General features: G+C 41.4%; 2 protein-coding genes across 6 annotated transcripts in view; both read right to left on the minus strand.

Annotated features, from left to right (window-relative positions):
• Positions 1 to 956: 956 nt before the first annotated feature.
• On the minus strand, positions 957 to 2,386 carry tmem233 (transmembrane protein 233). Of its 3 annotated transcripts, none has more exons than XM_011475151.2 (4): positions 2,256 to 2,381; positions 1,949 to 2,132; positions 1,538 to 1,672; positions 957 to 1,456 (listed from the first exon to the last, which is right to left on the minus strand). In XM_011475151.2, exons 2-4 carry the CDS (start codon positions 2,108 to 2,110, stop codon positions 1,445 to 1,447), a joined length of 309 nt encoding a protein of 102 aa, XP_011473453.1. In that variant the 5' UTR covers positions 2,111 to 2,132; positions 2,256 to 2,381; the 3' UTR covers positions 957 to 1,444. The 3 variants fall into 3 exon arrangements, with proteins under 3 accessions (XP_011473453.1, XP_011473454.1, XP_011473452.1); XM_011475152.3 differs by having other exon boundaries at positions 2,260 to 2,330; XM_011475150.2 differs by having other exon boundaries at positions 1,949 to 2,386.
• A 1,521-nt stretch (positions 2,387 to 3,907) lies between these two features.
• Positions 3,908 to 24,606, minus strand: part of LOC101154771 (RNA-binding protein Musashi homolog 1) — a 38,602-nt gene continuing 17,903 nt past the window's right edge. For all 3 annotated transcript variants that reach the window (XM_023955028.1, XM_023955029.1, XM_023955030.1), the window contains 10 exons: positions 19,454 to 19,495; positions 18,997 to 19,089; positions 10,934 to 10,982; positions 10,478 to 10,560; positions 10,277 to 10,394; positions 8,781 to 8,861; positions 8,296 to 8,352; positions 6,616 to 6,672; positions 6,304 to 6,458; positions 3,908 to 6,170 (listed from right to left, as the gene is read on the minus strand). In XM_023955028.1, coding sequence (XP_023810796.1) covers positions 6,129 to 6,170; positions 6,304 to 6,458; positions 6,616 to 6,672; positions 8,296 to 8,352; positions 8,781 to 8,861; positions 10,277 to 10,394; positions 10,478 to 10,560; positions 10,934 to 10,982; positions 18,997 to 19,089; positions 19,454 to 19,495 — 777 coding nt within the window. In that variant the 3' untranslated portion in view covers positions 3,908 to 6,128. The remainder of the gene's footprint in view (positions 6,171 to 6,303; positions 6,459 to 6,615; positions 6,673 to 8,295; positions 8,353 to 8,780; positions 8,862 to 10,276; positions 10,395 to 10,477; positions 10,561 to 10,933; positions 10,983 to 18,996; positions 19,090 to 19,453; positions 19,496 to 24,606) is intronic.

Here is a 24,606-nt window from a genome sequence, read left to right on the forward strand (position 1 = left end):
AAAAACGAAAAAAAAAGGATTAATGATGCAATTCAAAATTTTTGTCCAAAAATTGCCAAATAAGAAAATCAGGAACCATAAGGCAATGAGTTGAACAACCAGATGAGGTTGAATTAAAACCTTTAGGTCACAAAAACGTCAAAGTTTAAGTGGTACGCTACAGTTCCTGGTGAAAGGATTCAGCTCCCTTGAACTTTTCACTCTTGCCACATTTCAGGCTGCAAACATAAACATATAAAAGTGTGATTTTTTCTTTAAAGAATCAACAACAAGTGGGACACAATCCTGAAGTGAATCGTGAAGTGGAACGAAATTTATTGGATATTTCAAACTTTTGTTAATGATTAAAAACGTAAAAATTGGGCGTGTAAAATTATTCCGCCCCCTTAAGTTACTACTTTGCAGTGCCACCTTTTGCTGTGATTACAGCTGCAAGTCACTTGGGGTATGTCTCTATCAGTTTTATCTATCAGAGATTTTTGCCCATTCCTGCTTGCAAAACAGCTCAAGATCAGTGAGGTTGGACTTGTTAAACTTGTTAAACAAGTTTAAAATAAATACATTTTGTTCCACTTCCTGTTGATTCTTCACTAAACATTACAGTTTTATATCTTTATGTTTAAAGCCGGAAATGTGGCAAAAGGTTGAAAAGTTCAAAGGGGCCGAATACTGAAACTATGCACTGTATGTACGGCGTTTTCATAAATGAAGAAAAAGACATTTATCATGTTAGATTTGGCATTAAGAAACATTCTGTAAATCCATGTTTTTTTGCTTTTAGACATAGATGATTTCAATTAGAAAAAAAGCAACAACGATTTTGTACAAAACGCCAAAATTAAAGCATACAACACAGTCAAATAAAATGTTGGCTTCAAAACACAGACCTTTTGAGAGTGGAATAAATAATCTAAAAAACTGAAATGTATAAAATACGTTCACAAGCTAAGACAGTGTAAGCTTTTGAAATATTTTTAATAAGTTTGGCAAAAATAAGTTTGGGCATTTCACAATATTCCTATTGAAGAATTCCTCTATGGCAAGATAATTGCTGACTTTTGCATGACACTAAATATTCTAAGTTTATTAAAGGAGTACGCTTTTGTTATCATGAAACAATTTCCCAGTGAAACATCTGGAAAACAAATATACCGGTAGATCTTAAAACTACTTCATTTTTGTAATGTAGAATCAAAAATAAGTTATTATTTGAATAAAGAAAGGTTAGGTCCTGTTTAGGTTCTAATAGTCAAAATGTAGTTATATGACAAAAGTCCATGGTGAATATAAAACAATAGTAAATATAAAAAAAATTCCCTTCTTTAAGAACAAGTGCTGAAAGGTTCTTCTTTGTAAAACAGCTGCAGACGTAGCGGAGTGCAACCTCAGGTCAACTCCTGTCAGCAGGTGAGATGACCCTGATCAGCTGATCACCTTTACTGAGCTAGTGATCCATCTGCAGCACAGAGACAGATGTGGTCAACAAAAAGTGGCTATTGATGATGGGGACAATGGCTCCCATACTGCTCTGCCTCACCGTGGTGAAATGAACAGTGCAGGTGATGGCGATGACGAGAAGGCCGATGATGATAGACGCCACAGAGACGTAGAGAGCGTTCCTGCCCAAGCGCCTGGAGCCGTCATAGTCCCCTTGGTAGTAACTCTTTCTGGACTGGAAGAGACAAAACATGAAGAGGATTGAGGTCTCTGTGACAGACACGACTGAGCTGTGTCAGCCTGCTCAGTAAATAAACATGGAAGGAGCGGCTTCAGGCTCGTTCCAAATAGGAGAAAAGGAGGTTTGACTGACAGAGCAGATGTTTGTGTGACAGCATGACATGTTCTCCACCTTATTAGAACAAGCAAAATAAGAGTTTTGACACATCATTGTGATATCCTTGGAATAAATCCTTAGAGTTTTGTACGTAGTTCAGTGGTGCTTCCTCACCATGATGCAGTAGACCAGGGCCACGATGTTGATGGGGTGTACAGGACAGAAACAAGCCAGCACGGTCAGACAGAGGTAGCTGCGGAGAGGAGGCGGTGCTTCCACAAAACCGTGGTCAAAAACGGAGCTTTTCTCCAAGGGGTTCAGCTGTTTGGGCGCCATTAAACTTTATGGAAACAAAACCCTGCAGAGACAAAAGAGATCAGCGAAACAGCGGATTTAAAAAAAAAGCATTGCCAAGTTAAAAGCACGCTGCAGAAGAAAAAAAGTTGAAAAAATTCTGGAAGTGTAAAGTTTGGATAGAAGCCTGCAAGTGTCGGTGCGGTGAATCTGGAGTCTTTCGGTCGGGATGGCGCTGCTGGAAAATAGTACATTTGTAGGCAGAAATAGAGAAGGGGAGAGAAGGAGGCGATCAGTGACCCTGCTGGCCTCCGCCCAGGGTTGGAGTGCGAGTGTGTGTGTGTGTGTGTGGGGGGGGGGGTCTCTTTTCTACTTCTGGCCTGAGACCTCACACCCCCCGACTCAGAGACATGAGGGTTTCTGAGCCAACCTTTTAGGAAAATGTGGTTCTTATGCTATAAATTCTTGTTGTTAGATCCTGATCTATCTCATAATTGGCTGTTTTTTGCCCAGGTATTTTATTTTGTTTCCTTGTGGTTTAACTTTAAAATGATCTCCACTCTGTTCATTTTTTGACTCCAGGTACTTTATTCAATAAGATTCTTTGGGTCCGTTTAGATTATCATTAGACTTAACCAAGTAACACACAAGGAAGACATAACAGAAGCATCATTAACTGCTAGCTAAGTTAATGACATCTGATACATTTATATCTGTACATATCACTCTGCTCACGATTATGAACATTTTTAGTCTTGCACATTTCAGATTTGGCATATTTACACACTTCCGTTGTACACTTTGTAACCATTGTACATATTGATATTTTTTATATTATACTTTGTTAGATATTGTCTTTGCACTGTCAATTTCATTGTCCAAGCGGACAGTGACAATAAAGGCATATCTTATCAATCCAATTTAAAGATTATTTGTTTTTATAGACCTTCATTGCCTCTAACAGTGTCGCTGTTTTGTACTTTTTTAGTTGCTTACAATAGAGTAACCCTTGTGATATCCTAGGCACTTTAACATTGGGTCATCTAGGAGTTGGGTCATCTAGACCCACTAGACAGTACACTGAATCTTTTTTTCTTCAATGATTTGTGATCCTCACTGGTGTCCATGGATTACATGAAATCTTTCCACCTTTATCCACCTTTGTCATGGTATGGAGAACACGTCAATGTAAGGGTGGGGTCATCTAAGATAGCAAAAGGGTTAAATCAAACCTAAAAACAGAGTAAAGTTCTGCATTCAGAATAAACAAAGGTGGTTAGTAACAACAAGATCTTCTACTCTTGATGTCATAGAGCTACTATGATCTCATTACTTTATTTTATTATTTTAACCATTAATTTCACATATCTAATATTTTCTTACTGTTGTCAAAACTGTATGGGATCCTTTTTTATATTTCCACTTAATCATCTAAATATTTCAATCGTATTCCAGTACTTGAACAGCTTTAAGCAACACTTTGGGTATTTAAAAAAAAAAACCTTATTTTAAAGGTAAAATAATAAAAGTTTGTAAATATTTGCACAAAAAGAGCTGTCAATATTTTATTTTGATTTATTCCACAGATTGTATTCTATTACTGTCACCAAAAACCTGTAAAAGATCATTTTTTAAACATTTTTACTTTATTATTTTAATATGTCTATAATATTATTGTATATGTGACCAGATTTTAGCAACACTTTTGGTTTCAGATGAGTCCTTATTTATGTTCTAGATGAGTATTATTACCACAGAGTTTTATGACTCAAACTTTTTTAACTTCCACTGAAGTAAAAAAAAAAGTTCATATAATTTCATGAAAGAAAGGTTTCAAAACACTTTAGAATAATTTATTAAGATCTTCAAATTTCAATTGTCAGAGGAAAGAAAATGAAAGAAAAACAACAACAAAAAGAAAAGCTCGGCAGGGGACAGTCCAAATGTTGAAAGTGTGTGAGCTCACAAAGAGCCGCTTTCACAACATCAACCCTTTCCTTAAATCATCACAACAAAAGATAGCAATAAAAATAATATACAAGGGGAACAAGACATCGAAACAGAAAAATATAGCTTCTTTTTTCTGAAAATAAGTCTTAATGCTGCAGAATTCTCCACGTATCGTCTGCTCTTACCAATAATAGTACAATTTTCATTTGTAAGGTAAAAAATAACTTATTGCTTTATTGTAAGTTAAAAAGTTACAGTGTCGGTGTCCAGCAGTAGTTTTTTTTTTTTTTTGGTCTCCCAGTCTGTCTGAGAGGAACAGCTGGTTGGAGCAGGAAGTCTTCTGCTGCGCTGAACATCAGGCTGAACAAACACACCCCGTGTTTTCCCAGAGCCTCTAAATGTTCCAGCTTTTCAAAGTTTTCCCTGCCGGCCAGCGTCTTCTGGTTCTACCGTCAGAGCCGACTGGGAGCAGGACCCTGTTCTTTTCTGGTTCTGTCTAGTTCACACCACATAGAGCAGCAACTTCATATAAACAACAATGTGTTGGTTCCAGAGGAGCAGGCGTTTCGCACAAATCAATATTCAGTTGGAAAAAGTTCCGAACAGCCGAACCAAAACAGAACAGGGTGATTTTTTTTTTTTGTTTGTTTGTTTTTTCAGTACCAAAGAAGAAAGAAAAAAGGCAATCAAAATCACTTCTTCGTTGCCAGAAGTAGTTCCATATTACTCTTTGTTGTGTGCACACAAACGCTCAGTCGCACACACTCAGTCACATGCACCTTCAAAAGCCACAAGAGGGCAGATGGGGTTTTTTTCTACAACTGAGAATGTCCTTCATTTGTTTACACGGTGACAACACCGCCAAAAGAGGAAACCTTTCCTTTCAAAAAAGCAAATGACAACAAAAAATAAAACTTAAGAAGTGAACAGCGCAAAAAAGATAGTATATATATTTATATATATAATATTTTCAGAATGAAAATCCACCTGGAGCATCTGATTTTTCCCGGTGGGGGCTTTTATTCTTCTACAAGTCCTTCGAGTTTTTGGAAATTTATGTTGTTGTTTTTTTGTTTTTTTGTGTGTGTGTGTGTGGGGGGGGGGGGGGGGGGGGGGGGGGGTGCAGATCATGTTTTCTTTCCGGAGATGAAATGCTAACCAAAAAAGGGAGGATTTTGCAGAAGAAGATGTGGGTTTAACTGAAGGAATTTGCCCAGACGACTCCCGGTGCTGCAGCTGCAGCTGCTGCTGTGAACAGACGTCGCCGTGGACGACGCGCATACTGATAAAAGCAGTGAGATGAGCACAGAAAGCAGCAACTGACATCCAACCCCCACCCCCCCCCCACCCCACTTCCAAACCAACCGAGGACATGCCAGCTGGTGACCCCCCCCCCCCCCTCCTCCTCCCTTCCCTGTCTTTATGTACAATATCTTACAGGAAGACATAAAAACATTGCTTTCAAACCAATTACAGAATAAAATACCTTACAGATCATCATTATAATGTCAATATTAATAACAATATTACAAAGGTTTTTGTTTTAAAGACTACCAAAATATACACTTTAGGTTTTTTACCCCCCCCCCATGATTCTGTGACACTTAAAAAAAGGACCTCTAGTCTGGACTTGTTCTTCCTTTTTGTTAAAAACGCTTTTCAGGCAAAGACTCATCTTTTTTTTTTCTTTCAGCAACAGCTCTGAGGGAAATGACAGATCGCTTTCAAAATAATAATAATTATTAAAACAAACAGTTCTCCTTGTCTTACAGAAAAGACAAGATTTTTTTCAGTCTTTTTGCAGCTTTAAAAAAAAAGAGAGAATATCGATAGTCCTAGGGAGGGAGGGGAAAGGGTCTAGCTGTTACGCTACAGGAGGAGAAACGGTGACGTTATGTTGACGTGAGATTAGTATAGCAGAAAAAAAACAAGAGTTCTGCTTTTTAAAAAGATATTCAGTCGGTGGGTGGAGCCACGTGGAACCAGGAGAGAGTCCAGCAGAGCCTGTGGCCGGCCAATCAGATGGTGCCGTTAACAGGAAACCGGCATTCCGATCAGCTCAACAGCAGAGGAGAAGCGTCCCCCCCCATCCTCGCTGACCTGAGTCTTCTCAGTGGTAGCCATTAGTGAATGCAGTAGCAATCAGAGGACCCTGAGGACAAACAGGGGGGAAAAAACACTCTTAACCAGGCTTGTCAAGTGTGCAGCCAGGCGTGACTTAAGCATATGTGGAGGGGGGGGGGGGGGGGGGGGGGGTGAGACAAGTCGGAGGGGGGTTGACCTACCCCTAAACCGTGGCCGAACCCGGTGCTGGGGGCGGGGCTGGCGGCACTGATGTAGCTACTGACTCCTGAGTCCTGATTGGCTGCAGCATACAGATCAGCCATTGGTCCGGGGCTGCTCGTGCCCAGGAAGCCAGCTGTGCGCGAAGGGGTGGAGCCTGAGAGGCAGCAGAGACGAGTCAGAGCTCAACCCCAGAGGGCTGCAAACGCACACACACGCACACACACATGCGCGGCTAAAAATACGCCTTTATTTGTCAACGCCGGACAGAACACAATCTAGGGCGAGCACACAAACACCAGCCGCGCACGTACCTCTAACGACTGCGGCGGCTGCAGCTGCCATTGGTCCGTACGCAGTCAGGGGAATGGCTGCAGATTACACAAGAAAAACAAATTACTGCACAGGCAGCCGCACAGTGGATCCTTCTCATGTCAGATCATAAGTAATAATCTACAGCGCCCTGCTACATCTGCTCGCACAGCTGTTATGTCATTTCACTGGTGGAGGGCTGAGCGGCACCAGTAAGGCGGCGTCTGACTCAATGATGGAGCTTTGGACTTCAAACCAGAGGCGCTGCTCCATCAGGGACTTGTTCTTAACATGCAAATCGGACATTTCTGCAGGTGTTGTTTTTAAATACACAATAAATACTGATTGTGAGGAAAACCTGAAGCCAACAGCTTCACCAGAAAAATGTTATCCTTAAAATCGGACATCTAATCACCTTAAACTATCACTGACTGTTTTTTCTCTGTTTATGAAGACCATTTTGTTTTGGTTTTTGTGTGTTCTATTGCTTGACATGATTTCTGGACAGTTACTTTTGGTGCACCATATTTGTTGCAGTTTTTTTGAAGACCCAGAGATGGGATGTGTATCGCCTTTTTGTTTTGCTTGTATAAAAATATTTTTGATGGGAACAAAAATCGGACATCTTCTTGTTTCAAAGCAGAGCTCTCCATCCTCTGTAAGGTTGACCTGACCTTTAACCCCTTGACCACTGAATTTATTTCATAGGGGTTACCTGTAATAATTCTTCTTTCTCAAGTTTGGACATAAGAGCAAATGAACCCTCAGTCCTCCCTGACCTGACCCCACCGGTGAGTTTGCCAATCGCATTAGCTGTTTACAATGATCCAGGAAGGAAATCGACCCCCCCATTAGCAGTGTTTTAAATTCAGAATTGAGGGTGAAGGTTACCAAAAGAAATTTGTTTGGTTTAAAACAAACAAAAGAGTTTTGACACATCATTGTGATACCCTTGGAATAAATCCTTACGAGTTTTGAACGTAGTTCAGTTGAGCTTTGCCTGTTTTTTTTAGACTTTTTTCACATAGTTTTGATCTCATCTTTGCTTTCTTTGTGGATTTATGCATTTGTATATAGTCTCTACATGTCTGATAGATTGTTATATAACATAAAAACTGTTTTCGTAATGTTTGCAGCAAAAAAAAGAACAGATTTACCACTCTGAACCGTTTTCAGGAATTATTGTGTAATATAATCCATTGTATATCTGTAAAAACATAAATGAAACTGGGGTTGTGCGAAAAAGATGGATGTCAAGCACAAACACTAAAAAATGTTTAAAAGATGAATCAATAAAACAAATTCTAAAGTGGAAAAAAAAACATCCAAAAGACCTGGAATACTAAGGATTACTAAAGAAATATCTTTTTGAATCTTCCCCAGTAAAAGACAGACAATCTCCTTTGATTTGAAAGCTTTTGGGGGGGTTTTCCACTAAAGGATGAGCACCAAAGAGGGTAGACATTGCTCTTTGTTTAGTTTCTTTCCTTAATGCCAAGCTAAGTTCAGTGGCTGCTGGGAAATTAATAAAATTAGGATTAAATCTAAAGCCGGGCAGCTGTGGGGCTGAAGCGGCGAGTGCAATCTAGTTCTGCAGCAACACCAAAATGCAAACCGTTTCATTTCTCTGTATCAGTTTGTGTTCCTGCTTTAGGCCCCTGGAGGAGTGAGGAGCCACTGACCTGTCAGCTCATGGGGGTGGGACGATGTCAGGAGGGGGGTCCTCTCTAAGTGGAATTCTGGAAACAAGAGGAGGTCGAGAGATATCTCTGTGAACAGACTCACCACCCACAAAGGCAGACTGAAAACGCTGTGTTCACACAGAAAGAGAGAAAAAAGTACAGATGAATGCAAGAAAAGAAAAGAAAAGAACAACAAAAGAGCAGAGCAAGAGGGAGAACGGTGAGGCAAAAGAAAACGATCAGGGGAATGAAAATGTTTTATGGCATAAAAAGGCCTAAAGAAAACACAGCAACGGCTGTCAGAAGAAGAATGATAGAGGAAAGTCAAAAGCCTTGAGAGGAAAGAAAAGACACGGTTGTATCTGAAGGTGTGAGTTAAAGGCTGTTCACACACATGCAGCTGCATCAACGACATGCCACAGCCTGTATCCTTCTATAAACCTCCTCTGCAGGCCCGCACAGAGCTGCTGCCTTCATGGACCTACCTGGGAACTGGTAAGTGTAACCAGGAGCGATCCCAGAATAGCTGCGGCTGGTGTAGGTAGTAGTCTGGAATCCTGGATAGCCTGAAGAAAAGAGAGAAAATAAGGACTGTTCATCTTCGAGATGACCAAATCAGTGAAATATCCAGGATTATAAGTTATATTTCTCAGTCATTTCTCATCAAATAAATATTCCAAATAATTATTTAAGATAATAACTCAGTTTCTATCAGGCCTTTCACCCAAAAGACAAACTACAGAGTGAAATAAGACGCCCAACGTGGCTTTTTCTTTCATTTTTCATGTTGCTTTTCCTTCAAAATAGAAAATGAATTGCAATCGTCCAGATACCCGGTAGTGAAGCCCCTCAGGCTTTATTTTCAGTTTGTAAGTTCCAGTAAATCATGATAAAAAGGTACAAGACCAGTTGTTTGGCCTGTTTTTTTTTATCTTTCCTGCCAGGAAGATCAGCACAGGCTCTTTGTGGAATCAGTGTCAAATCTTGCTTTAACTTGTAAAAGTTCAGAACAAATGGGAAATTAGAGAAAATTAAAATCTGAGGAACAAATTTCTTTGCTGAAAAGGCTAATTTATAGGTTAAAAAAAAACAGTTGTGACTTCTCTGAAAATGTGAAAACATAAACTCTGGTTTTTTTTTTTTTACCAAACACTAGTGCCTTTCATCTTTGTTTTAGTCCCCAGAGCAAAGTTCTCTTCACAACACTAAAGAAAAGACGCAAACACTTGTACATAACCGCACACGAATCCACAAATAAAATCGTCTGAAAGTTCACCTGCATATCCCCAACCAGAACAACAATCAGAAATACATTAAGTAGAATCCCATGAACAGTGAAAACTTTATCCATTCAGGACTTTATCATTTGCTTTTGCAGAATCATAGTTTAGAGATTATGATGTTTAATAGGTTCAAGAAGCAATCCATAAAACAGTTTAATAATATTATGTGCTGTGGAGAAAAAAAATTCTAAAGAAAATCTATATCAGGTACAATAATAATATATAATTAATAAAATAATAGTACTTTTCACATGACAGGCCTTTTTGTCACTGAAAAGTAATCCCAAATTCTCATATATAGTTCAAAGTGCTTCAAATGCAGCACTTTATGTATATTAATAAATAAAATAAAAGTAGAAACTGACAACAGAATCAATAGTTTTGTGCTCATTCGACTAAAAGTTTTATAAAAGTTCTTAGCAGATCGTGTAGAAATTAAAGTAAATCTTCAAACAGAACCAGGAGCAGCACTATCCTAAATGACCAGCAGAGGGGGCAGAAGAGTCACAGATGGAGCATTTCTCAGCTGATTTTCTCAATGAAAGACATTTTTCTCCAGTAAAAGCCTTCTCACCAAAGCATCAAACCAGAGAAATCGTTTTTTTTTTTAAATCTTGTGTATTGTAAAATAAATATTAAGGTTGTTGACTTCGTTTTTTCAGTAGTTAATGTAAAATTGTATGTTTCCATGGTCTTACCTAACATGCCGATTCCCAGCATGAAGGTGTCCATTCCATAAGGCATCACTCTGGAGCGACCTCTGGCCGAGCCTGTCGGCGTCATCACCTCTTTGGGTTGTGCTTTCTTACACTCCACCTGCAGCAAAGGCAAACAGCGGTTCAGTGGAAAAGCGTGCGGCCGAGATTTGCTTTGATTGAATCTCTTCTAAAAGGGTTTACCATCTTGTTGTTGATCTCATGGAAGTGGATTTCACACACTTTCTCCACCACGTCTTCGTTCTCAAAGGTGACGAACCCGAAACCTAGAGGAGAGGAAAACAAACAAAACAAAACAAAATTGGAATATTATTGCCCCTTTTCAGCCAAAGACACATGAACCTCTTCCTCTCTTTGCCCTCATCTTAGAGACACAAAGAGCTGATGGATGAGACGCCATCACCAAAAAGATTTCTCCCACCTCCAGTTCCCTCTCATTTACATTATCGCCCGCCCTGACTGAGAGCCGACCCCGGGTCACCCCCTCTCTCCTCACCCACAGAGGGGACAGAGATAAATGGATCAGGGAAGGACCCAAGAAGGTGATTTTTTATTTTATTTTTCCTGTAAGAGCTGCTGCTGTGTGTGTGTGTGTGCGTGCTTGTGTGCGTGTGTGTGTGTGTGTGTGCGTGCACCCACCTCTGTGCCTGTTGGTAGTTTTGTCAAACATGAGCATAGCGTCATCGACCTGTGAGGACACAACAAAGGATACTTGAGCTGCGGCGTATTAATACTCACACATCATTACCCAGCATGGGGTGCAATTGTCCCTCCTTTGCTTTGGCGTAAGAAGGGGCAAACAGATGGAGAGGGTGGAGGTGGAGGGAGGGAAGGGTGACAGGTGACAAAGGAGAGGGCTGAAAGGGCCAGAAAGGCAGAACGGGTGAAGAATCACGAGGGGGCAAAAAAAAAAAAAAAAAAAAAAAAAAAGGGGGGGAGTGCTGCACAAAATTAACACGAGCGTCATCTTTGGAGGGCGGAGAAGAAGCTGAGGGGCTTCATCTCCATTCTCCGCTCCGCCTGTCGTTCAAGTGAGTTCTCACACGCTCCGTCCTGCTTTCTTTCAGCGCTTTTCTCCCTGCATTTGTTCAGCTTCGACGTCTAAAGTTTACCGTTGCCATGGAGACTGTCTAAAGAATTTCAATTAGGAGAACTTGTCACCCCCCACCCCCACCCCCAACTCATTTTATTGAAACAGACAAAAAGCTGAAAATAAGAGTGAGAGAAAGAACTAACGGCAAAAAAATTCAGGGGGAAGTTTTTTTTTTAATTATTTGGGAAGATTGCAGATCAGACACCAAAATGGGCTACGGCCTTTGTTAGCACCCTCGTCTTTTCTTCTCCCTCTGAGCTTTTCGCTTTGCCCTATTCAATATTCCACCTCCTCCCTCCCTCCCTCCATTCCTCCCTCCCTCCCTCCCTCCATCACTTGTCCTTCACTTGTAGGAAAGTTCGCTGCTCCTGCTGGAGCTCTGACGGCATCAGGAGGGAAATCAAGGACTGTGGAAACCAAACTTTGGTGGCGTCCTGCCGACACACCTGTGGATCGTGACTCGGTGGTTATTTTCATAAAGTGAAACCTACACCGGTGAAACATGAGCGTACGTGGCCTCCGGTGGTCGGACCATCTGATTCCAGACTCTTATCTCACATGATGATAAAAAAAAACTCACACACAGCTTCTGACAGATGAACATGGATGGGATCAAGGCTGCTTCGATCCTGACTCACCCCTCCCTCTAAGTCTCTGTCCTCGATTCTGACCCCCCCCCCCCCCCCCCCCCCCCCCCCCCCACATCTTCCTCCTTTCCGGTCATCCAAACTCAGTGACACAGCAAAGAGCCGATCAGGCAAGAGGACGCTGGGAAGACAGCTGCGAGCCAACATGTTATCGTGAAGAGTAGAGTTACAAGCCCGGCTAGCTCTGCAGCTAGCATTAGCAGCATCACTCCTGGAAGAGATTTCCTAACGGGTCGGGCCAGGGGAGAAAGTGGGTCGCTCTGATGGCTCACCAGAAGGCCCAAAAGATGACGAGGGAACTGTTAACCTGTGAGGCAACAGAACGGTCATCCGTTCAGTGACAGTGGCCCTTTTGCTTTTGCCAAAACCAATCCCACAAAGCCCACTGTTGTAAAACTATCCGATTGGAGAGCTGCGGGATTCTGGGATCGCCTCAGTCGCTCGCTATTCCGAACACAAGCAAGGCAGCGAAGAAGCATTAAGGTCAAATTCTCCAATTCTCCCATGTGCAGAAACAAGGTGCAGCTTTCAGAGGGCAGCCTTGAAAATGTCCCGCTTCCACTGAAGCGTACAGACATTGTCTGAAGAACAAGTGTTTGCTGACAAGTCCATTCCACTTCTTTTTTTTTTTGCCAGATTATAAAAGGTGGCATTCACATTTTTTCCCCCCGCCGTCTCCTCACATCTCCCTCTTTCATCCTCGCTCGGGCTCTCCTGCCATTTCTCTCTAAACAGGCCAGCAGACAAAGTGTTCAGTCAAGCCTTCTAATCGCCAGCTCACATGGGTGAGTGGAGTCCCAACTTTTCCCGTCTGCCCTGTCCATGCTGTAGTTTTCATCTTATTCACTCCTCCACGTGCACGCTGCTCCGACACCCCCCCCCCCTCCACCCTTCCGTTTTCAGTAGAAACAGGCACCGTTCCAATAAGACACAAGAAAAACCTGTTGGAAGTCTGCAGGTTTGAAAAAAATCACACTGTGACTGAACACAATAAGTCAGCATTGATTGAAAAAAGGGGCAAAAAGTTTATAAAAGGGGTTAACTGCAACTAACTGCTACAGTTCAGTCGCCATTTTTTCGCAACATGTCGCCATGCTGGAACCAGACGTGATCAGGAAACGGCCGATTGGTCTGAAGCGAGTCAAGATTTCTATGGCAACCAGTCTCCAATCAGAAGTGAGCATGTTGGAAGCCTTCCACTGGAAGCAGGTTTGACAAAATCTGTCAATCAAACATGCTTGATGTGGGGGGCCAGTGGGCTCCACATAATCTTATCGAGGAATCTGATTGGCCAGTTTATAACTTAAGCAACTTGCACTGCATCATTCTGACAAATAGAATGACCGAGTAACAGCTGTTTCTTTCTCGATAGAAGTCTATGGGATTCTGGCATCTTGAAACCAGTAGGCTACTTCCTGTTTGGAACATGTGAGGGGAGAGGTTACTCAGTCCAGTTCTTATATATGGTCAACTCTCAGGACAAATGCTAGAAACTGTCTGACCCAAAACCAGAAAGGTTTGTGCGGCTCTAAAATATCACATACAGAAGTTATTGTTCCAGAGGGAGAGACGTATCCAGTAGGGTTGGGCGATGTCCCCTAAATTGGCAGTTGACGATGTTTGCTGATATCGTCCGGTTGCGATCCGGTGTGAGCTTCAAAGCAGAAATGTCGCTCAGTCCTTAGAAACCGTTCAAACTATCACGTGGATTTATGTTTCGAGTCGTGTCCCGACTAAATAAAGGCTGATGTTATTCCCACATGTTTACGTGCAGCCAGGATGCAGATTGCAGCACCACCCAAAGCTAATGCTAATAGCCCGTGTTAGCATACTGCTAATTCCGGCTCCATTCTTCAACAGAAAAAGCACTGACCACACGGATTAAAATTAAAATGATGAGCGAACAGGTGCTTCATAATAATCGTAACAATATTAAAAGCACGTTTAGAAGATCCTCTCGTATATTTCCGAGCTGACATGTCAATGTATATAGCCGCTCGGCAACATTGTTTTGGATTGAATTGTTACTTTCAATAACGTTTGAATAAAAATAGCCGCTCGGCGGAACTTATATCCTCTTCCGGTTTTTCAAACCCTGCTGCGCATGTGCGGATGATTTATTCCGAGCGAAAGTGTGACCCATGTGAATGTTTGTTATATTCTGAAAAAAAAATTCTGGATATTTTGCACATGTAACCGCAGCTTATGGTGTCTACTCGCAACGTGGCGGGGGCGTGGCATCACGATGCTGTCTCTCCATCGTGATGTCACTCACCCATCACGATGGACGATGGTATTGTTCATCGGCACAACCCTAATATCCAGGTCCAACACAAAGAAGCCCAAACTACTACCCTCCACTGCCATGTTTGACAGTTCTCCCAAAGCTGATGTTTCTGGCACAAACCTGGATGCCAGGCGTTGTTGACTCACTTAAACGTTTAAAACCTGTATGTCACTAATTCTCAACATACCATTTAAACCAGGACTCCGCTTAGCTTAACATCAACTTGAATGGAAAAAACACTGAAGAAATTCATTTTAATATAACAGGAAGAAGCCATTCAGGCAGGAAGAGGTAAAATAAATGTAATATTGACAAAATCGTCTGAAGTCTAACACGACAAACCCAAACTGTAAACTGACAAACTGATGAGGAACCACAAAGCTGACAGATGATCTAACAACCAGACTTTGAAAAGTTGTGACTGGGGGCGGAGCATTGATTGATTGTATAAAAATGTGTGCATCATTAGGGGGGGTGGTTCTGGGCAGAGTGTGGACCCATGGGTGAATTTAACAAAACTCTCACTTCAGTCCAGCCCAATCACCCATTTTTAATCAGATTGTCCCGTCCCACTTCAGACTTCCTGTTCATCATTGTTTGGTTTGGGTCCTTGTCGTGCTTCTTTTCCATCCTTACAGTCAGAAATCTCTGATTTTGTCTCCTTTTTTTGTTATTGACATAATGAAGACCTTGTAACCCGTCCAAGACTGATGAAGTGCAGCTTCTGTGCGATCGTTTTATTGATGTCTTTGCTGCTAGACCTTCACTTCTGAAGCCCAGTGAATTAGAAGCAGCTGATTAGCAGCACTTCACATTCTTAATACTTGTGCAAACGGTCAGACTATAGTTAATTCAAGCTTTTTATAGTTTTTCATATGATGCAATAAAAGAGAAAAAGTTTGTATTTAACTTGACTTCATTTTGTTTATTCAAGAGGTTTCAACATAAATTACTAAATTATTTGCATATTTGTCTTAAATTACATTTCTGCAATGCAGATAAGTTCTATTTTTAGCTTTGGCCAAAATGAAGGAGGCTTTTGTAAAGTCCCCACCAAGCAAAGGGGGATTACAAGACCTCCACCTCAGTGTTTAGGCTGTTTTCTCATACAAGAACAATCGCTGCAGTCTTAGTGGCTTATGGGTATTTCGCAAAAGGAGCTTGGCCTTTTTTCGTTTGAGCAGAAAATTCCTAAAATGTTTTTGGATCTCCGGTTTGCTCCAAAACACCTGAAGTGTCAACTTCACTGGACTAATGAAGTTTGCATAGGTGTTGCTCTGAGATGTGCCCTCAAACAAAACAAACCTCAGCCTGAATCAAAGACTTGCATAAATTGCACAGTGCATCCTATGTTTTGCTAACAAGGCGGTGCCACGCTAAGAAAATAAACGGGACAGCGAGTCCCGCTCCATCTTAACCTGCACCTTGTAACCAGGCTCAGATAATAAACAAAAAATACCTCCTGCTCAGCAGGAATGCACTGTGGGATTGCTGCAATCCACGATGCAGCTTTGGTCTCACGTGTCCAAACAGTCCAAATATTCCTTCATCCTGTGGAGGGAGTGTTGTCTTAGATATGAGCGTCTGTAATCACCGGGGAGAACCGATTCGGCGCGGACCCGCTAAACAGCCATTTTAGGAAACAAGACACATGTCACAACATCCACCTGAACCGGTGTGATGCTCACACATTTAGCAGGAGGAATTAAAAGAAATTATATCCATCTGAAGCGGCGCCTTGAAGAACGCCGCCATACTCCAAGCGTGATTCAGGGGCCAACAGAGAGAAAGCACACAGCCAGACACAAGGCAGAAGGAGCTTCACGCTGTTAATTTCTTCCAAGCCATTAGGCCAACATCCTGAAGCAGCGCTCATTTACAGACTGCCCCGCTCACCAACAGCAGCACAGCCGCACACTTCATGTTTGTGATAACTGGATGGCTGCGGCTGAGCGTCACTGTCTGTCTGGATCTGCACAGACAGACAGACGCAGGCTTCCTCTCCTAGCAGCCATGACGGTGACACTGTCACGCGCACACTCGGTTTGCGCGTACGCTCCCCTTTCCCCCTCCTTTTCTTTTTTGAAAGAAACCAAAAAATACGGCATATTACAACAGGACAATGGGCGGGTCACCACAGCAACAACCAGACAGGGACTGTAGCGGGGGCTACAGTGGAGTCTGAAGTACTTTGCTTGGGGCAGGTATTTGGGGAGGGGGCTGCTGCCCCACCAGCAGCTGTTGCATTTGAGTTACATCTGAAGTCTTTAAAATCTTCTAAAACTAGCCCAAATAGACGGAACCCAAAATGAGTTTTACTGTACTTTCTGCACATAAGGCCCACTTAAAAGCCTTAATTTTCTTTTCAAAAAATAAAAAAAGTTCTAATTATAATCCGGTGTGCATTTAACATGGATGAATTCTGGTTTTGCTTATTGCCGAAGCAATTCTAAGGGGTACAAGCTGCTCTGTCAAAATGTTTGGTTGGGCATTATTGGGGAAACAGTATCTTGGTCACAGTTTTAGCGGTATCCGTCTGGTTTTTAACGTGTTGCATACAAGGTTGGGAGTTACAGGTGTTGTGAATACACGGCTAATGCTTCTAACATGGCTAACGTGTATTGTGTTACAAACAGATTCTAAGGTTACTGTGAACGCAGTCCAGTATGAATGACTGACAGACTTATCTCTAAAGCTGCGTACACAGATTTGACGCGCGTTCAAGATCACGCTAAATGGTTCATTTTTGCCCATGGTGTTCACACTGGACAAGCAGAGAGGGGCTTCTTCTTTTTCTACTGTTTACTAGCGCAGATCCGCCACATACTGTTGGAAGAGGCTTGGTGCAAACCTGTTACATTCATTGTTAGTAGACCTGCACGGTATGAAGAAAACTTGCGATTTGCGATATTAGTGATCAATATTGCGATGACGATATAACTTGCGATACATGAACAAATAGCAAAACAACCAAACACATAATTTACATTTCAATGCAACAGTTTAATTGAAATAACAGTCAGCATTACTTAACTTATACTCCAAATGACCATAGTCTACATACAAGGCGAGCATGTAACATAAAAAGGTCTCCATCCGATTGGTCAAATGGATTTATTGGATTGATTAAATATTTCAAGCTGCCATAAGATTATTTTAGCACATTTAAGGTTGCCATTTATTGACATTTTTGAAGACTTTTGCAATGAGCTCATTGCACTGCTTGCTATGGCGATAACGATAAATTTGCAATTTATTGTTCCGGCCTTATTGCTAGCATCCTTGCATTGGTGGATATGGATTACCATCATGTCAGCAGAGTGGTCTTGGTTTATCTTTGTTTGAAAGACAAACATGGATGTCTTCAGGGTCATCGCTGTGTCTCAGTTCCCCAGGGGAGTTTTACCACATCACTACCAAATTCGAATCCCTGATTGGTAGCTACACGTGAACGTGAGTTTTGAATACGGAAGCCCTAAAAGCGCATTTACATACCTTTTCATTGGAAGTTGCAGACGGCAGTGTGCGACTTTACTCTTTTGTCTCACTTAATGCACCTTATACTTTGGTGTGCCTTATATAGGACATACATTCAAAAATAAGCCATTCATTGACGGTGCGCCTTATATTCCAGTTCACCAGTATAGTGGGGGAAATACGGTAAGTACTTTTACATTTTAGAGGCTCTCCAGATTGCCGGCCCCCTCCTTCCTACAATGCACTTCTGCTCACTATCTCAGCATCCCCCACTTTCTCTGCCCTTCAACCTTTCCTGAGGTCCCCTCCCTCTGTCTCCATGGGGGGTCCCTTCTTCTCTTTCAATCCCCAGCCATCTACTTCTTCACTTCCCCTCCTGCCTTTTTTTCCCCTCCCTTTTTCCCAGCTCCTCATCTGTCTACGCGGCATGTGCTTGCTCTTTTCACCAAATTTCATTCAAAGCACCTACAGCAACACAAACGCTCAAATCTCAAAAATGCAATAACATACAGCTAAAACAGATAATAGATGATCAGCTGAGGAACACTTGGGTGTTTTCGCCAGTTCCTAAAGGTTTTCTTTGTTTAAGCTCTGTATGAAGTTAACTTTTATCGGGGGAAAAAAAGAAAAAGAAACGCAGATTTATCAATAGTACCACCTAGAGACTCTTGTTTCTCACAGTAAATTTCCACAGCTGCTTAAGAGTAAAGAAAAAGACTGCAGATAGTAAAAACATTTCATTTCTGTCACTTTAAACCCACTTTAAAGTCAATTATACCATGAGCTAACATGATAACATAAGGCTAATTGGCATCCAGGCTATGACAACATTTTTTAAAAGAAGTCAAAAACCACAGAGAACAATTTCAGCAACAAATCAAAAAAGTGTTTAACTTTTCTCTATTGTAAAAAAATGTTTTGCCAGCTAATATAGCTAAATGCTTACTTAACAAACTAATAACAAAATAGCCTGTAAGATTATAGTATTTAGTGTTTGATTTACTTCATACATTTTTTTCTGATTTTCTTGTTAAAACTGCAACCTACTAAGAATGGAAATTTCTGCCTAAAAGTTCAAATGAAAAAACAAAACCTGGATTAGGTCGGCTGACCTGATCCATGTGTTCTTAAAGGATATGCCAAATGTACAGATGAGCAACAGACTAGAAAGCATTAGACAACAGAAGGCTCACTTTACCTTTCCAAACTGGTCAAAGTACTGCTTCACATCTTCAATGGTGGTATTGACTGACAGACCTCCAACAAAGATCTTCTTTGTCCTGGTGACCAGCTTGCAAGACAAAAAGGAAGAGGGATCTTCATCACTAATAATCTGATTTGGGGCTAAAACATCTGTGATAAATAGACTTTTTGTGGTTTATTATTTCCAACGGGCTTCGGAAATCTGCAGATTTCAGCCAAGTGCACAGGTGAAGTGTGAGGAAGCAAACATTTGTATAAGTCCAAGTGTTTTCAGGGGTCAGAGGTCGGGTGCAGAGTACAGGGTCATCATGTCATGTCAAACAAGTTTGATGCAGCTTCTATTTGGCCATATCCCAGACTCTAATCCGGGCCAGCCTGGGTTGAGGGGATTATGGGTGACGTGTGACATCATCTCTGCTCCGTCTTGCCATAACCTTTCATGGTACACTCACCTTAGGCTGTGCCCGGCGGGGGAACGCCACCTTTGGGTCAATCTGCAGATGAGAAAAGGAGCTAAAATGAGTTTCAAAAGGAATATAAGAGCCTCCGATGTGATATTTTTAACTCCAACAGGAAGCACTAAAGAGATAATCCTTTCTCTGTGGTGCAGCTATCAATATTTTATGGGAGCACATCATTTATGTTTATGGTTAATTACTTTATATCGAGATCTATTTCCCATCCTATTATAACTAAATAACAAAATCCAAGTAGGCTGTCAGGATTTTTGGCTCAGAAGACCTTTATAGAAGCCAACTTTAATCCCAGACTACAAGCATCAACATAAATAACCATGTTTGACTGTTAAACTCTCTGGCTCTACAAACAAAAAGAATACAAACGCAAATTTAAAATAAGCAATATTTGATTAGCCCAAACTTACCATTAAAACCTTTAAATAGTAAGATGCTTAACCAGACATTTTGCAGAGTACATCAAAAAAAATTCTTCTAGGAGCTTCCACATAACATTTTTAACCCCAAACTCCTGCTGGGACCACTAAAACCCTGAAATAGAAAGTTTGCTAATCAGCGAATATGTATGGAAGTGCCCTGTTTATGCAAGCCTCCTTAAATCCAAACACTATGGTCAAACCAACAAGCAGAAGGAACAAGAAGGAACAAAACACACAGAGATACCCATGCATTCTTTCTCAGAACTGTGTGTTTCGACACAACCCGACACATCTCAGCCGTGTAGAAGACAGAGCGGGACGGTGTGGAATCTAAAATAAGCGTTTAATATTCAGAATATATTTGAAATAGACGTGTGTAGGTTCTTTTTTTTTTTTTTTGCAATCCCACAAATCCAGCCAGCCTCTATTTTCTATTTTGGATTAGCCAGATTTTACTGCATCCTTATTTCTTCCCACTGGAATGTCTCAACGTCGGTCAAGGTTACAGATAAAATTAGAAGAAAATGAGCTTTGAGTGAGCTGGCCTTTAATAATGCTAAATATGCAAAGCCTGCCCCGGCATTTTACATTTGTGTGGAATCTCGGTGTTATTTGCACTCAAGCCAATGAGCGGGATGATTTTAGGTCACAGGACCTTCCAGTGTATTATGGTCTTAGAGTTCCATCCTCACTGCAATAATTGGATGTGTGAAGCCAAGCCTCTTGTGTCTCACACAGCCGCTATTAGAGGTATTGAATTGATATTGGCAACTTAAAAGAGCTTATCAAACAGCCAGCAATAATTACTTATAATATAGGCAATACATACAACAGAAAGGGTGTTCATTCAATATTCTAAAAACCCTTTCATCTCTTTCCAGTGATAATTGCATCCTTCTGATGACAAATGCACTGGCAAATATATCCTTTGAGGGCCTTTAAGTGCCTCAGATTTTACTACAGCTTTGAGAGAACAGCACTGTGTAACTAAGATGCAGCTGCAGCGCCCTTGGAAGGGATTGCGGAAGGACTTTGCACCTTGAAGTGGGACGCGAAGACTAGAAGAGTCATGTCACCTCCAGCTGGACAGAACACAAAGACAAAGGTGACAAGGACACGCAAAGCCAGCAGCGACGAGCTGCAACAGCAATGCAGCAACGCAGCACACGCACGCCAGGCAAGGGGAAACGCAGGATTTGAGTGCAGTGGGGGAAAATGTAACATTAGATATGCAACTTTTGTGCATTTGATATTTGACAGTGCCTTTTTACTAGAACTACAGAGTCTTTCGATAACCTTTACAGTGCAAGAATGAGGATTCTGGCATGCACTTTAAACAGATTTTACTCAAAAAATAGAACAATGAGCCATTCTACATAATGCATCGATGTCTTTATTTGGCCAAAAGTTGGCAGCCGGGACATTTTTATTTATTTATTTTTGCATTTTTGCCCTCAACTGCCTCACCAAGAAAAGATGCTGAAGCTGCCTGGGGAAAATACGTGGCAGGGTCAACAAGCCAACAGACACTGGGGTCAGAAACCACCAAACATCTGACAGAATCATCCAGGCAGAGGTAAAGGTCCCCCAGAAATAAAAAAAAATGAGACCAAGAACTGTCATAAGACATTGTTTCCATCACTTTCTCCTGATTAAAGGCATTGTACCATACTTTCCGCACTATAGGGCACACCGTGCCACTCTCAATGTAGGGTCTACTGTATATTTAAGCTGATGTGATATATAAGGCGCACCGAACTATCGGGCGCATCAACCGAGACAAAAGAGTCCCAGATAAGCCAGTCAGCCAATAAGTCTTTTTTTAACGGCATTCACAGTAACTCTAGAACTTGTTTGTAACACCCAGTTAGCCGCGTTAGCCGCGTTAGCCGCGTTAGCCGCGTTAGCCACGTTAGCCACGTTAGCCACGTTAGCGTATTCACAATACGTGTGACTACCAACCTTGTTTACAACACGTAAAAAAACAGAGGGATACCATTACAACATACATTACTGTAACCACATGAACTCTCCCAAAGTAGTAACACATAAAAAAAGTATAACACCGCTACAAATTAGCCGTGTTCACGTTTTCACAATACATGTAACTCCCAACCTTGTTTGCAACACATAAAAAAAATAAGACCGCTAAAACAAACATTACTAAGACTATGCTAACTCCTAACCTTATTTTTACCACATAAAAAAACACAGTCCTACACCGCTTCGTGTTAGAAAAATTTAGTGTATTGGACACTCCTGTAAATCTCAAACTTGTAAAAAAAAAAAACACGTAAAATCCCTGAATACTACCACTAAAAGCAATGTTACTCTCATTTGAGCTCCCAAAATTGTTGGTAACAAGTAAAAAAAAAAACGCGTCGTGTTAGCCACTTTAGCGTATTGAAAATACCTGCAGCTCTCAAACTTATTTGCAACACGTAAAAAACTTGACTATTTTCACTAAAAGAAACGTTACTACTAGGGCTGCACGATATGAGGAAAACTGCGATATTAGTGATCTATTTTGCGATAACGATAAATTTGCGGTAAATAAACAAATAGAAAAATAAACAAAAACATCATTCCCATTTCATTGCAACAGTTTAAAAATTATACTCCAAATGACCCTCATCGACATAGGGGACAAACATCTAACATAACAGGCCTCCATCTGATTGGTCAACAATGGGAAGGCGTCTATCTGATTGGTCAGAGCATAAAGGGATTTATTTGATTCGTTAAATGCTTCAAGCTGCTAGAAGATTGTTTTAACACATTTTGGGTTTGCGATTTATTGCGATATTCGCCATCTTTTGCGATATGCATATTGCAGAGCTGGATATTGCGATAACGATAAATTTGCGATATATTGTGCAGGCCTAGTTACTACCATATGAGCTCCCAACATTGTTTGTAACAAATTAAAAAGAAAACAGTCCGACATTGCTACATATTATCCACATTAGAGGATTCATAATAAGACCCAACCAAACATTTTGACAGAGCGCCATGCACCACGCTTCGACGTCAGTAAGTATAACCTGAATTAATCTATATATATGGCGCGCTGTCATTTTTTGACGGTAATATTTGATAATATACAGTAAATAGTCCAACACAAGTTTAGTTAGGTAAACATTATGATGAAGAAACACATTTTATTTTAATGTCTTACATTATTTTATCACATCATCAATGTGGGACTGATCCACACTTCATACATTCATTAGACTCCAACAAAAAAATAATTCTAGACTAGGTTAGACCTAATGCAATATCTGTAATAATGCTACTATAGATATTCATGCCATGCAGTTAAAAAAAACATTCCACTTCAGAGAAAATAACAGAATACCACTAAATTCTAAACTTGACTTGTCTTAGAGGTTGGTAATAATAAACTAAAAAAGCATCTATGAAAGTTGCAGATTAGCCTCAAGGTAGACAAGAGAGGGCACCAAGCAAAATGTAAAATAAATTAGTCAGGTCACTGTTGGCAACACTCAGAAATTGCTCTTTAAAGGCTTGACATTTGAGAAGAGGTGCTCTGGAGTAGCCCTGCTAATCAGACTGCTCAAAAAGTAACCACTCGTGAAATGTGTTAGGAAGGGGACAAAAAAAAGTTGCTCTTCCGAGCTCGACGGAGAAGAGTTACTGAGTGTTGGTGAGAATGGTCTGACTAACATCAAACTTCATGACATCCAACCTCCGCTCAGTCCAAGCAGCTACAGTGACGGCAGAGCCCAGAGTTTGATTTTTTTTAGTGCTTTGGCTTTTAGAGACTAAACTACAACTGATAGTCACCTCACATGTTGCAGAGCCTCCACCAGTGTTACAGACTGGAAAACAAACAGTAAAAGAATAAAAAAAAACATTAAATTATGTTGAAGTAAAAAAAAAAAAAAAAAAGAATAGAAAAGCACACGACACAAAGCGGAGGCATTCATTTGGAAAACAGTCAGACCATGAGAAAGAGGGGCCTGTCCGGTGCAGCAGTGCAGCGGGGGCCGTCCCAGCAGGCAGCCCCTCTGATTTCATTAATTAACAGGACAAAGAGTACAAAACAGATGGGCCCGCAGAGGAACTGGGGCTCCTGTGCTACCCCCACAGGCACAAATGCATGCATGTCCTGCAGCTCTGCACCCACACGGTGCAACTCAAAGATAAACACACACACGCGTAAACACAGTCACACACGAATGTCATTGAGTAAAAAAACATGCAAAAATCCGCACAGAGGCCGCTGCACCTCTTTACAGGTTGAATCTCTGACACGCCCGAGAACACTCCCCCAACAGAACGCCCACGCTGATAAACAACCCCCCACCCCCCAACCCTTCCAGACTCACCCGTTATAACAGCATAATCAATACAAGCTAAACAAAAAGCCATAAGCGCAAGAGGAGACAAAGGGAAACGCTGTGTCGATACTTGCAAGAGTGAGACGAGGAGACTGGGTCTGGGTTCAGGCCGGCGGGGTCAGGCTGCACCGCTCCACAATGGCCCAGTAATTAGTTAAAGAAGCAACGCTAATGACATCCTCTGAGCCAGCCCCTATCTACAACCCCACAACCTTTCCTACGCCTCGCCACGGTGGCTGTGTGGTGGTCAAACACAAGGGTAGGGGAGGAGGTTGTGCATTGTGGCGAGCACTCCTTGACCAGATCCTCCTTCAAAGCAGACCCCCTCGCTTTATCCACAAATCTG

The sequence above is a fragment of the Oryzias latipes genome, chromosome 5 (genome assembly GCF_002234675.1).
Source record: "Oryzias latipes chromosome 5, ASM223467v1".
Lineage (NCBI taxonomy): Eukaryota > Metazoa > Chordata > Actinopteri > Beloniformes > Adrianichthyidae > Oryzias > Oryzias latipes.